The sequence below is a fragment of the Propithecus coquereli genome, unplaced genomic scaffold (genome assembly GCF_000956105.1).
Source record: "Propithecus coquereli isolate 6110/MARCELLA unplaced genomic scaffold, Pcoq_1.0 Scaffold755, whole genome shotgun sequence".
NCBI lineage: Eukaryota > Metazoa > Chordata > Mammalia > Primates > Indriidae > Propithecus > Propithecus coquereli.
The window spans coordinates 1-13,048 of record NW_012153674.1 but is presented as its reverse complement, the minus strand read 5'-3'; the positions used below and the strand labels follow the sequence as shown (position 1 = coordinate 13,048).

Sequence of the window (13,048 nt, the reverse complement as noted above, 5' to 3'; positions counted from 1 at the left end):
GGAGTTGGAGGTTGCTGTGAGCTAGGCTAACACCACGGCACTCACTCTAGCTAGGGCAACAGAGTGAGACTCTGTCTCAAAAAAAAAAAAAAAAGTTTATTGAGACTTGGATTTAACCCAACAAATAGTCTACCTTGGTAAAAATAGCATGTGTACTTAAAGAGCATGTGCATATGTTTCTTCTGCATTACTTCAGTGGACTCTTATAAATATCAATTAGTTCAAGGTATTTGATAGTGTTATTTGATATTCTATGTGCTTTCTAGGGTTTTTTTCTTTTTTTGTCTAATTGTTCTCTCAATTGCTGAGAGAGCAACATTAAAATATCCAACTAATATTGAGATTTTGTCTATTTTCCCTTTAATTCCATTAGTTCTTCATGTATTTTGAATATCTGTTATTAAGCATATGCACGTGTATGACTAGAATGTTTTCCTGATAACATGACCTCTTGTCACCATGAAATGTCCCTCTTTAACTTTGCTTTGAAGTATACTTTACCTGGAATCAATATATCCACTTCAGCCTTCTTATGCTTACTCTTTATATAGTATATGATTTTCTATCATCTTTTCTTCTGACCTATGTATTTTTTTGTATTTAAAGTTTAGTTTTGTAAACAGCATATACTTCAGTCTTGCTTTCTTATCCAGTATGACAATCTCCAATTGAATTCTTTTATTTCAGAATATTACGGGAGTACAAACATTTTGGTTACATAAATTGGTTTTGTAGCATTTGAGTCAAAGTTTTAAGTGTGTTCATCCCCCAAATAGTGAGCATTGTACCCGTTAGCTGTGCATTTACCCATCCCCTCCTCCCCCCAACCTGCCTGACACGCTATGAATGTTACTACTATATGTGAACATAAGTGTTGATCAGTTAAAACCAATTTGATGGTGAGTACATGTGGTGCTTGTTTTTCCATTCTTGTGCTACTTCACTTAATAGAACGGGCTCCAGCTCTATATAGGTATTAGTTCACCATGTTTTTTTGTGGCTGAGTAGGACTTCATGGTATACCTATACCACATTTTATTAATCCACTCATGGATTGATGGGCACTTGGGTTGTTTCCACATCTTTGCAATTATGAATTGTGCTGCTATAAACATTTGAGTGCAGATGTCTTTTTTATAGAATGTCTTTTTTTTTCCTTTGAGTAGATGCCCAGTAATGGGATTACTGGATCAAATGGTAGTTCTACTTGTAACTCTTTGAGGTATTTCCATATTACTTTCCACAGAGGTTGTACTAGTTTGCAGTCCCACTAGCAGTGTATGAGTGTTCCTATCTCTCTGCATCCATGCCAACATTTGTTGTTTGGGGACTTTTTGATAAAAGCCATTCTCACTGGAGTTAAGTGATATCTCATTGTGGTTTTCATTTGCATTTCCCTAATGATTAGAGATGTTGAGCAGTTTTTCATATGTTTGTTGGCCTCCCTGATTTAATTGGGATATTTCTTGCATTAACATTTTTAAAGTCTTTACAATATTTTTGAAGTTTTTATTTATACAAATTAAGCATCCCAAATTTGAAAATTTGAAATCTGAAATGCTTCAAAATCTAAAGCTTTTTGAGTGTCAACATGACTCTCAAGGAAATGCTCAATGCAGCATTTCAGATTTCAGATTTTGGATTTGTGATGTTCAATGAGTATAATACAAATATTCTAAAATCTAAAATCCAAAACACTTTTGATCCCAAACAGTTTGCATATGGATTGCTTAACCTGTATACCATAAAATTAAAATGTTTTAAGTGCGCAATTCAATGATTATATTTAAAAACTTGTGTAATCATCATCACATTCCAGTGTTTGGACATTTCTCTTGCCTCAAAAAGTTATCTTGTACTAATTAATCAGTCACTCCCCATTCTGTCTTTGTCCCCAGCCCCTGTCAATCACTAATCTACTTTCTGTCTCTATGGATTTGCCTATTCTATAAGTTCCATATAAATAAAATCATACAATATAAAGTCTTTTGTGTCAGTTTTCTTTCACTTAGCATGTTTTCAAGGTCCATCCATATTGTAGTGTGTATCAGTTTAATTGCTGAATGATATTCTTTTTAAATTATTTTTTATAATTGGCACATAATATTATAGTTGTACATATTTATGGGGTACAGTGTGATGTTTCAATGCATGTATACACAGTATAATGATCAAATCAGTGTAATTAACACATCTATCACTTTAAACATTTATCATTTCTTTGTGGTGACAACATTCAAAATCTTCTCTTCTAGCTATCTTGAAAGATACAGTACATTGTTATTTCCTATAATCACCATACTGTACAATGGAGTACCAGAACTTATTCCTCCTGTAACCACTATTCTACTTGCTACTTCATTTTTTTATTATATATATATGTATATACATATTATTTTTTTATTTCAGGGTATTAAGAGGGTACAAACATTTTGGTTACATTTTATGTCTTTGCCTCACCCAAGCGAAGGTTAGAGGCATGCCCTTCCCCTCTACAATGCTCACCATGTCCTTTAGTTGTGAGAATATTACTGCCATGTGAGCACCATAGTGTTAATCAGTTAGTACCAATTTGATGGCAAGTACAAGTGGAGCCCATTCTTCCGATCTTGTGATATCTCACTTTGGATAATGGGCTCAAGCTCAATCCAGGAAAATATAAGAGGTGCTAGATCACTGTCATTTCTTATAATTGAGTAATATTCCATTGTATACATATGTCATGTTTTAATAATTCATTCATGAATTGATGGGCACTTGGGTTGTTTCCACATCCTTGCAATAGTGAATTGTGTTGCCAAAAACATTCGGGTGCAGATGTCTCTATTATAGAATATCTTTTGCTCTTTTGGGTAAATGCCTAATAGTGCTATTGCTGGATCAAATGGTATTTCTGTTTGTAGCTCTTTGAGGTATGTCCAAATTCTTTTCCACAGAGGTTGCACCAATTTGCAGTCCCACCAGCAGTGTAAGAGTGTTCCTGTCTCTCCACATCCTCGCCAGCATTTGTTGTTTTGGGATTTTTTGATAGAGGCCAATCTCCCTGGGGTTAGGTGATGTCTACTTCTGTGAGATCAACTTTTTAAGATTTCACTTATGAGTGAAATCATGCAGTGTTTGTCTTTCTGTGCCTGGCTTATGCCACTTAACATTATGTCCTCTGGGTTCATCCATGTTGCTGCAAATGACAGGATTTCTTTCTGTTTTATGGCTGAGTGGCATCCCTCTGTGTGTGTGTTTGTGTGTGTGTGTGTGTATAAAATCACATTTTTTATCCATTTTTCTGTAAATGGGCACTTAAATTGATTCTATATCTTGGCTATTGTGAATAGTGCTGCAATAAAAAATGGGTATGCAGATATCTCTTTGAAATATTCATTTCCTTTAGATATATACCCAGTAGTAGGATTGCTGGATCATATGGTAGTTCTGTTTTTAATTTGTTGACAAAACTCTATACTGTTTTCCATAATGGCTGTACAAATTTTAATTTCCACCAACCGTGTAGAAGAGTTCCTCTTTGTCCACATCCTCATCAGCATTTGTTAATTTTTGTCTTTTTGTTAACAGCCATTCTATTAATAACTGGGGTGAGGTGATATCTCACTGTGGTTTTGACTTGCATTTCCCTGATGATTAGTGATGTTGAGCATTTTTTTCATATATATATTGGGCATTTATATGTCTTCTTTTGAGAAATGTCTATTTAGATCTTTTGCCCGTTTTAAAAAACAGATTATTTTCTTTTCCTATTGAGTTCTTTACATATTATGGATATTCACCTCTTATCAGATACATAGTTTGCCAATACCTTCTCCTATTTTTTAGGTTATCGCTTTACTCTGTTAATTGTTTCCTTTGCTGTGCAGAAGCTTTATACTTTGATGCAATCCCATTTGTCTATTTTTGCTTTTGTTGCCTGTGCTTTTAAAGTTTTATCAAAAAATGATTGTCCAGTCCATTTTCATGAAGCAGGCCCCCTATGTTTTCTTCTAGTTATTTCATAGTTTCAGATATTATATTTAAGTTTTTTATTTATTTAGACTCGATTTTTGTATATGGTGAGAGTTAGGGGTCTAGTTTCATTCTTCTTCATGTGGATATTCAGTTTTTTCCAACACCATTTATTGAAGGGACTGTCCTTTTTGCACTATGTGTTCATAGTTCCTTTGTAAAAACTTCATTGGCTTTAAATGTATGGATTTATTTCTGGGTTCTCTCTTCTGTGCCATTGGACTATGTGTCTGTTTTTATGCCAGTACCATGCTGTTTTAGTCACTATAGCTTTATAGTATGTTTTGATGTCAGATAGGTAGTGTGATATCTCCAGCTTTGTTCTTTTTGCTCAAGATTGCTTTCACTATCCCAGGTCTTTGCATTTCCATATGAATTTTAAGATTTTTTATTCTATTTCTGTGAAGAAAGTCATTGCTATTTTTTTTAATTTCAGCATATTATGGGGGTACAGATGTTTAGGTTACGTATGTTGCCCTTGCCGCCCCTGCCCCCCTAAGTCCGAGTTTCAAATATGTCCATCCTTCGCGTGGTGCGCATTGCACTCTTTGTGTATGCATATACCCGTCCCCTCCTCCCTCCTCCCCCCTCCTCCCTGCCCAACATCCAATAGATGTTATTCTTATATGTGCACTTATGTATGGAGTCATTGCTATTTTGATAGAGATTGCATTGAGTCTGTAAATCTCTTTGGGTAATTTGTACATTTAAACACTATTAATTATTCCAATCCATAAACATGGGCTATCTCACCACTTATTTGTGGCACCTTCAATTTCTTTCTTTGGTGATAATAGTTTTCATTATAGAGATCTATTACTTCCTTTGTTTTATTCCAAGTATTCCTCAGTATTTTTTGTAGCTACTGTAGATTGAATTATTTTCTTGATTTCTTTTTCAGATAGTTTTCTGTTGGCATATTGACACACTGCTGAATTTTGTTTATTAATTTTGTGTCCTGCAACTTTCATTTATTAGTTCTAACAGGTTTTTGGTGGAATCTTTGGGATTTTCTGTATATTAAATGTATGATTATTTCATCTGCACACAGGGATAATTTGACTTCCTACTTTCTAATTTATTTCTTTCCTTGCCTAATTGCTCTGGCTGGGATTTCTAGTATGTTTAATGAAAGTGGTAGAAGTGGGCATTTTGTCTTGTTTCAGATCTTAAAGGAAAGGATTTTAACTTTTCCCTTTTTAGTATGATGTTAGCTATGGGTTTATCATATATGGCCTTTATCATATTGAGGTATGTTCCTTCAATATGAAATTTGTTGAGAACTTTTAGCAGGAAAGGATGTTGAATTTTATCAAAAGAGATTATTCTTTCCCCCACTGAATAGTATTGGCCCCCTTATTGAAAATCAATGGTGCATAGATATATGGGTTTATATCTGACTTTGAATTCTATAACATTGATGTAAAGGTATATCTATAGTTATGCCTAGTCTATAAACATATAATTACATGTTTATTTTTAATTTTTTTTGTTTTCTCTTTGCTCCACTATTTCTATTTCTCATTTACTGCCTTCTGATGGATTAGTTTAACATCTATTTTTAAATTATATTTTCATTTATGTACCATGTAAACTTTTTTTCTGGCTCCTAGGAAGATTTTATCTATATTTTTGGTTTGCAGCAATTTGGCTGAAAGGTTTCTAGGTATGGCTTTCTTTGTATTTATACTGATTGAGATTCCCTGAGCTTCTTGGATCTATAAAGAAATTTATAAATTTATAAAAATTTGTATCTTTCACCAAATTTTGGACATCATTTCCTCAGATTTCTTTTCTGCCTTATCTTCTCTCTTCTCCTTCTGGGACTCCAATTACACATGGGTCAGACTTTTTGATACTGTCCCACAGTCCTTGAGGTTCTGTTCATTTTCTTTTCCAAAATTTTTCTCTCTGTTCTTCAGATAGATCAAACAAAATCATCCAGTTTTGAAATTCACGGACCGTTTTATCTGTTGACGTCATTCTGTTATTAAGCTTACCCAGTAGACATTTTAATTCAGATATTGTATGTTCAGTTCTAGAATTTCCTTTTTTTTTGTATAGATTCTGGGGTTATTTTTAAATTTTTTTTTCTTTGCTGAGGTTTTCTCTCCTTTCATTGCAAGCATAGTTTTCTTTACCTCATTGCATGTAGTTATAATAGCTGCTTTAAAATCCTCGTCTGATATTTTCAACACCTGGGACATCTCAGGGTTGACCTTGATCAATTGTCTTTTCCCTTAGTAATCAGTCACATTTTCCTGGTTCTTGTTATATTGAATAATTTTGGATTGCATCCTGGACAATGTGAATATTATGTCATTGAGATTTTAGATTCTGTTATGTTTCTTCAAATGGTGTTATTGTTTTTGCTTCTGTTTTAATGGGCAATTAATTTAGCTGTACTTACTTAAAATTCAAACTCTGTTATTTGGTAGCTCAAAGTTTCGTTCAGTTATTTTATCTTTAGATGGAATTCTGGGAGTCTACCTTGTACATGAGAAATTCAGGGTTCATCTAGATATTTGGGCACAGCTTATACACAGAGTTTAGTGCTCTACTTTTCTGAATCTCTTTTTTTCTAGGATTTCCTCTTCATTTTATGGTTGCAGTGGTTGCCCAAACTCTGTCCTCTGGTTCTTGAGACCAGAAAGACTGAGGGTTTTCTTTTGAAGTTTTAACTTACCTATATGGCGCAGGTGCAGGTACAAGCCGTGCATGTACCTGCCATGGAACTGGGAAACTCACCCAGTGCAGTTTGTCTCTTCCATGTGTCAACTCTCCTCCAGAATCTGCCTCTACACTACCTTCAGGTAGTTGTTTTTTATATTTTGCCTAGAGCTTTTTAATTGTCACCTGTGAGACGATGGGGTGGATCAAATAGGAGTTTACCCAGCCATTACCAGAGCAGAACCCAGTGCTCAATATTCTTAATAACGTAAAACTATAGCATGCTTTGTATTATATATAAGTAAGGTTTTTCTGCAAAGGGGATATTATAACAGTTAAACACAACGACTATTCACAAAAGCATTTTAAAACTTATTAAACATTTTAGAGCAAGGGGTTTTAAAATGTAACTATTTAGATATAATTACTTGCCTATTCTTCAGCCACTATTATTCAAAGCTTAGTCTAACCTTGTCCTCCAAGTCTGAGTATAACTAACTCACTGTGAAGATGTTCATGGTTTCTAGGGCTTGTTTTTATGGCTTGAGATAGCTAACCAGTTTTTATTTTAGCTAACATTATTTACCTCCTTCATGTCAAGCACAGTGTTAGTGTGTAATATATAATGCTTTATATAATCCTCATAACAACTGTATAAGGTATTTATTATTAACATCAATTTTCAGGTGGGGAAACTGAGGCTCAAGGAGATCAAATAGCTCCTCCAAGGTCACACATCTGAACTGAGATTGTAATGGTGATCTACTTGACTTCAGTGCCCATCATCTTTCACTTACGCCACAATCCACTCAATCACTGAACTCTCTTTACTTGGAAAATCTTTCATTGTCTGTCAGTCAACTAATAAGAGGAATGGTTGTGTTAAACTTTCCTGGGTTTTCTTATCAGATAAATGTCCACTTTATTTGCTTTTCCCTACTTCTAGGTCTCTCTTGCTTCATATCAAAGCTGAGGGGGAAAAAAAGAAGAAAGAAAAATTACACAGTAATATGACATCACTTTGTGCAAAAGTCCAGAAATAGTCTTATTCTAATCAAAAGAACATTGCACAACCATTTTGCTAATTTGTAATAGACTTTTCCTTCTGCTTCCTGCTATTGCCTTTAGAAAACAGCATCATCTAATATAAATAGTGAATACTAGATCCTATGTAACCCTGGGCAAATCGCCAAGCCTTATTGTTATTTTCCTTATCTATAAAGTAAGATAATAATAGCTGTACTACTTATGTCACTGAGTTATCAGATAGAGGGTCAATGAGGTAGTGTGTATGAAAACATTTGTAAACTGTAAATCTCTATTTGGGGTCAAGAGATTACAATTAAAATCTGTAAAAAGTTGGTTTTATGAACAAGCATATACAGGAATTAAGATCATTTTTCTGCTCTGTGGTATAAACAATGAGTTAAAGTATTAGGGAGACCTGATTTCAAAACCTCTCTGCTACTTATAAACTCTACAGCAGGTTCAACCTATCTAAGTTTCAGGTGCCTTACATGTAAAAGGAAGTTAATAACACCTTCCCTTCCGGGATGATGAAAGGAGTGAATGAAATAATATTTGTGCAAGTGCCTAATACAGCACTGGAGGTTTCTGGAAGCGACAATGGGTGTCGAGACCTTGGTGAAGACTGTGCTTCCTCACTCTATTCTCCCTCCAGGCATGGCTCCTCAAAGAAGGACTATTACATTCTTTCATTGATTCTCACAGTAGCCCTGTGAGATCAGCTAAGCAGGTGTTTATTATGCTCATGTTATATATGAGAAAACTAAGAATATTGGCTCTGATTGTGCCATGTACTGTCTAACACTAATGAATACCATCTGATGTCCAAAAAAGGCACCATTGGATGTTTGTTTCTCTTTTTTAAAAATTTTCATATTATATTTAATTTAACCCCATATTATCATTTCAGTATACAGCCAATTTAAACATTACTGGGCTATTTTACAATCTTTTCTTACTCCAAGTCTTCAAAATCCAATGTGAGTTTTACACTTATAGCACATTTCCATTTGAAAAGAGTATCTTTGAAAAGAGATATTTTTCTTTGGAAAGAGTATCTTTGGCAGTATTTATTGAAGCTGAGCATACACATACCTTATGACCCAGAAATTCCATACTTAAGTTTATATCAAACAGAAATGAATATATATGTTCATCAAAAGGCGTGTAATAGGATGTTCATAGCAGCATTATTTGTAACAGTTCCAAACTGGAAACTACTCAAATGTCCATCAACAGCAGAATGGATAAATAAATTGCAGTGTGGCCACACAATCAAATTCTATATAGCACCAAGGATGAATAAATTACTGCTAGACAATGATGAATCTCCTAAACATGATATTTAATATTAAATGAAAGAAGCCAGCCACAAATGAGTACATACTGTGTGATTCCATTTACATAAAGTTTTATATAAACAGGAAAAAACAATCTTTGGTGATAGAAGTCAGGATGGTAGTTACCCTTGGCTTGGGGGAAAGGGTGTGACTAGAAAGGGGCCCAAAGGAAGGTTCTGGGGTTCTGGTGCTGGCAATATGGATGTGATCACATCATGAAAATTCTTCAAGCTTATGATTTGTACACTTTGCTGTATGTATACATACAGAAAATTAACTTCAGTAAATTAACAGAATTTTTTAAAATTCTGGATATTATGGTGGTACAAACATTTTGGTTACATGTAATGCATTTGCCTCGCCCAAGCCAGGGCTACAAGCGTGTCCTTCCCCCATACAGTGCGCTCCACTTCCATTACTTGTGGGTTTACCACCCCCCAACCTGACCGGCACCGCAAGAGTATCACTACCATGTGAACAAACACCTTAGTGTTGATCAGTTAGTACCAATTAGATGGTGAGTACATGTGGTGCATGTTTTTCCATCCTTGTGATATCTCACTTTGAAGAATGGGCTCAATCTCTATCCAGGATAATATAAGAGGTGCTAGTTCACCATTGTTTTTTGTAGTTGAGTGGTATACATATACCATGGTATACATATACCACAAATTAAAAAGCTTCTGCACAGCCAAGGAAACTATCATTAGAGCGAATAGACAATCTTCAAAATGGGAGAAAATATTTGCTTTCTACACATCCGATAAATTGACTTCAGTAAAAAGTTAATTTGCCTTAGGCAAAACAGAAATCTGTTTTCTTAGCCAAGGCTTTTCAGTGGCTTCCCATAGTACTCAGAATAAAATCCAAAGTCTTTACCATGGCCTGCATGGCTATACACACATGATATGGCCCCTGGATACCTCCTCCACATCATTTCTTCCACCATTATTCCCCTTGCTTACTCAGCTCCAACCACATGGCCTTCTTGCTGTTATGCAAACACAGTAAAACTCCATTCCACTCCAAGACTTTGTAGTTGCTGTTCCCTCAGCCTGGAACACTCTTCCCTCAGCTTGTCACATTGTTAGTTTCTTATCATGTAGGAACCAGCTCAAATGTCACTTCTTCAAAAAGTCCTTCACTCAACACTCCATCTGAAATAGATTTCCCAGTGACTCTTTATCGTATAGCATTATTATTTTCGTAGTACCTGTAACTAGCTGAAATTATCTTGTTTATTTTATGTATTTATTACTTGTTTATCGCCTGTATTCCTCAACAGAATGTAAACTCCACTAAGGCTGAGATCATGTCTGCTATATTTATTCATCATTGTATCTTTAATGCCTGACAGGCTGCCTAGCACATAGCCAGTGCTCATATAAATGTTAGGGTTGAATGAATGAATGAAGATCCCTGGGCGAACTGCCTACTAGGTTATAGCTGGCATATCTCCCACAAAGAAAGACACTTGAGAAGGTATCAGCCATCCTGTTAAAAAGAAAGCTTTGTTAGTACAACCTCTCTTCTCTTGTCCACTTCACCTTGGTGAGGAGAAACCTCAGCTTTCCCCAATGGTCCCATGAACTTTGGCCAATAAGGATGTACGCTATGCAAAGTGCTTTAGATAAAACATCTTATCCTAGGTTTGGAGAAACCAAGTGGAACTTAACTTCCATCCCCCACCTCCAGATTCTCCAAAGAAAAACAAAATGTGGTCAACAGCCAGTGGAGTTCCTCTCTCCAATCTTATATTCCTGAGAGAACATTGACTTATTGTTGCTTCATCTCTGGGACAAGTAGTGAACATAGGGAAAGCCTTATATAAAATTGTTCAATAAACAACAGATGTCTTTAACATGTGTTTGAGATCTTTCTTCTCATTTTTCCATGTTAGGTACAACAACTATGACCGGGCTATCATCAATACCGTACCTTATGATGTCGTCCATCGTTGGTATATAGCACATCGGACTCTAACCATAGAGTTGAGGAGACCTGAGAATGAGTTTTGGGTCAAACTAAAGCCTGGCAGGGTGGGTCCTAAACTCTAAAGATGTCAAGTAAGCTCGTTATACTGAAGCAGTTGAAGAACGGGTACTTATTTAATATGTGAGTCACAATATTAATATTTAATATGCCTGCACAGAAAAAAGAAAAAAGAGTCCTGGGTGTTGGCCCTGGTCCTGCCACTCACTTGCTGAATGACCTTGGAAGCAGGCACCACCCCATCTCTAGGCATCAGTGACTCTATTTATATGATGAGGGCGTTTAACTAGATGATTCCTAAGGGTCCTTGCAGCTTCATGATTCCATTTTCTTAAATCTTGATATTTCCACTGGATGAAGAACATTTTAAAATTAGCATAAAACATAATGAAATAGTTTAACCCTTTGAGAAAGTATAGAATAAGAAGTAAAGAGAAAGAAAAGAAAAAGAAAGAAGCCAACTACCTGATTTGCTTTGCTAAGAGAACATTTACTCAAGAAACAGAAGCACCTTGGGTGCAGGGCCTATTAACCTACTATTGCCTTTGTAATTTCCATTTAGCCTACTACAGGGCTATACACATCTTAGTTTCCAAAAGTCTGTTTAATTTCAAAAGAAAAATACCTCGTCGAATGTAACCAGAGAACAACCTAAAGCTTTTCTTTTAAATGATCTCTTCTGGTTTAGGTTCCTTTGGTCTGCCCTTGTTCTGATGGTGTTTTTTTGTCTCTCTCTTTGCCCATTCACAGGTCCTATTTATAGACAACTGGCGTGTCCTACACGGCAGGGAATGCTTCACTGGCTACCGCCAACTCTGTGGCTGCTATTTAACAAGAGATGATGTATTAAACACTGCTCGTCTCTTGGGGCTTCAGGCTTAAAATTGACAGCATCGGGATTATGAATGCACCTGGCACCCTCGCTACCAGAATTTCGTATAGTAGCATAATATTGTGTCAAAACCTACTTCAGATTGTCTCCTTACCCCATCCCACAAAACAGAAGCTGCCCCTTTCTTCAGTAGGGGAAACTTGTTCAAGAGTGGGGCTCTGAGTTATCTGATGTCAGCCCATCTAAAGTGTGGTAGCTCTCTTCCCCAAGTTATAACATGGGCCCACATGTTTTTTAAAGCTTGTGATATAATTTTGGTCAATCTACTTTAGAATTATAATCTCTGTATAAATAGTAAAGCAATAATAGTCACAAGGTAAAAATTTTTTCCAACTACATCAGTTAGAAAGAAATGCAGTCTAGAAATAACAAAATCTTGATAAAGCAGCAATTTGCAAAATTTCTGATCTTAGGACACCTGAACACTCTTAAAAGTTACTGAGGTTCCTCAAAGAGTTCTTGGGTGTGTGATCTTTCTGTTGATACTAATTATATCAGATATTAAGACTGAGAAATGTTTAAAACTCAAGAACACAGAAGCACACATTCCTCAGCCACCAGAGAGATGACAACATCACATGTCATGTAGCCTCTGGAAAAGTCCTCTGTATACTCATGGGATAATGAGAATGAAAAAAGTAAATATCATCTTAGTGTTGTTATAAAAAGTAATTTTTAACCCACAGACCCACTAAAAGGGCCTCAGGGACCCCTCCAGATGTCTTCAGACCATACTTTGAAAAACCCATGGGCTAGAGGATACCTCAGAACAGTACAGTCCTTTACATAGGCCTGTGGATTGAAGGGTTTAGCTTGAAACCCTAGATTTTTCTCTATAGTCTAATAGAACTCCAGACATTGTAGGAATTGCTTGGCAGCACAAGCTCAGAGATAAGGTGGGATCTGAGTTCAAATATAGCGTTTTATTTTCTGAGAAGTGTTATCTCCATCGACATCATCCCTCCAAGAGTTAAATTAGGAAGTCACAACAGCTCCTGTTGAACAGACTCATCAGTTTGGTAATTCTGTGAGGGATAATTGCAGAAAGTTTTTAGAGACTTGTGAGTTTGCATGTTTCCGTGCGTGGAGACACACACACACACACACACACACA

The 13,048-nt window shown here is 35.8% G+C and overlaps 1 protein-coding gene across 3 annotated transcripts in view; it reads left to right on the top strand.

The window, feature by feature from the left end:
• TMLHE (trimethyllysine hydroxylase, epsilon) overlaps window positions 1–12,229 on the top strand; it is a 118,220-nt gene extending 105,991 nt beyond the window's left edge. For all 3 annotated transcript variants that reach the window (XM_012662183.1, XM_012662181.1, XM_012662182.1), the window contains 2 exons: window positions 10,951–11,089; window positions 11,793–12,229. In XM_012662183.1, the coding sequence (XP_012517637.1) occupies window positions 10,951–11,089; window positions 11,793–11,924 (271 nt within the window). In that variant the 3' untranslated portion in view covers window positions 11,925–12,229. The remainder of the gene's footprint in view (window positions 1–10,950; window positions 11,090–11,792) is intronic.
• The last annotated feature ends 819 nt before the right edge of the window (window positions 12,230–13,048 follow it).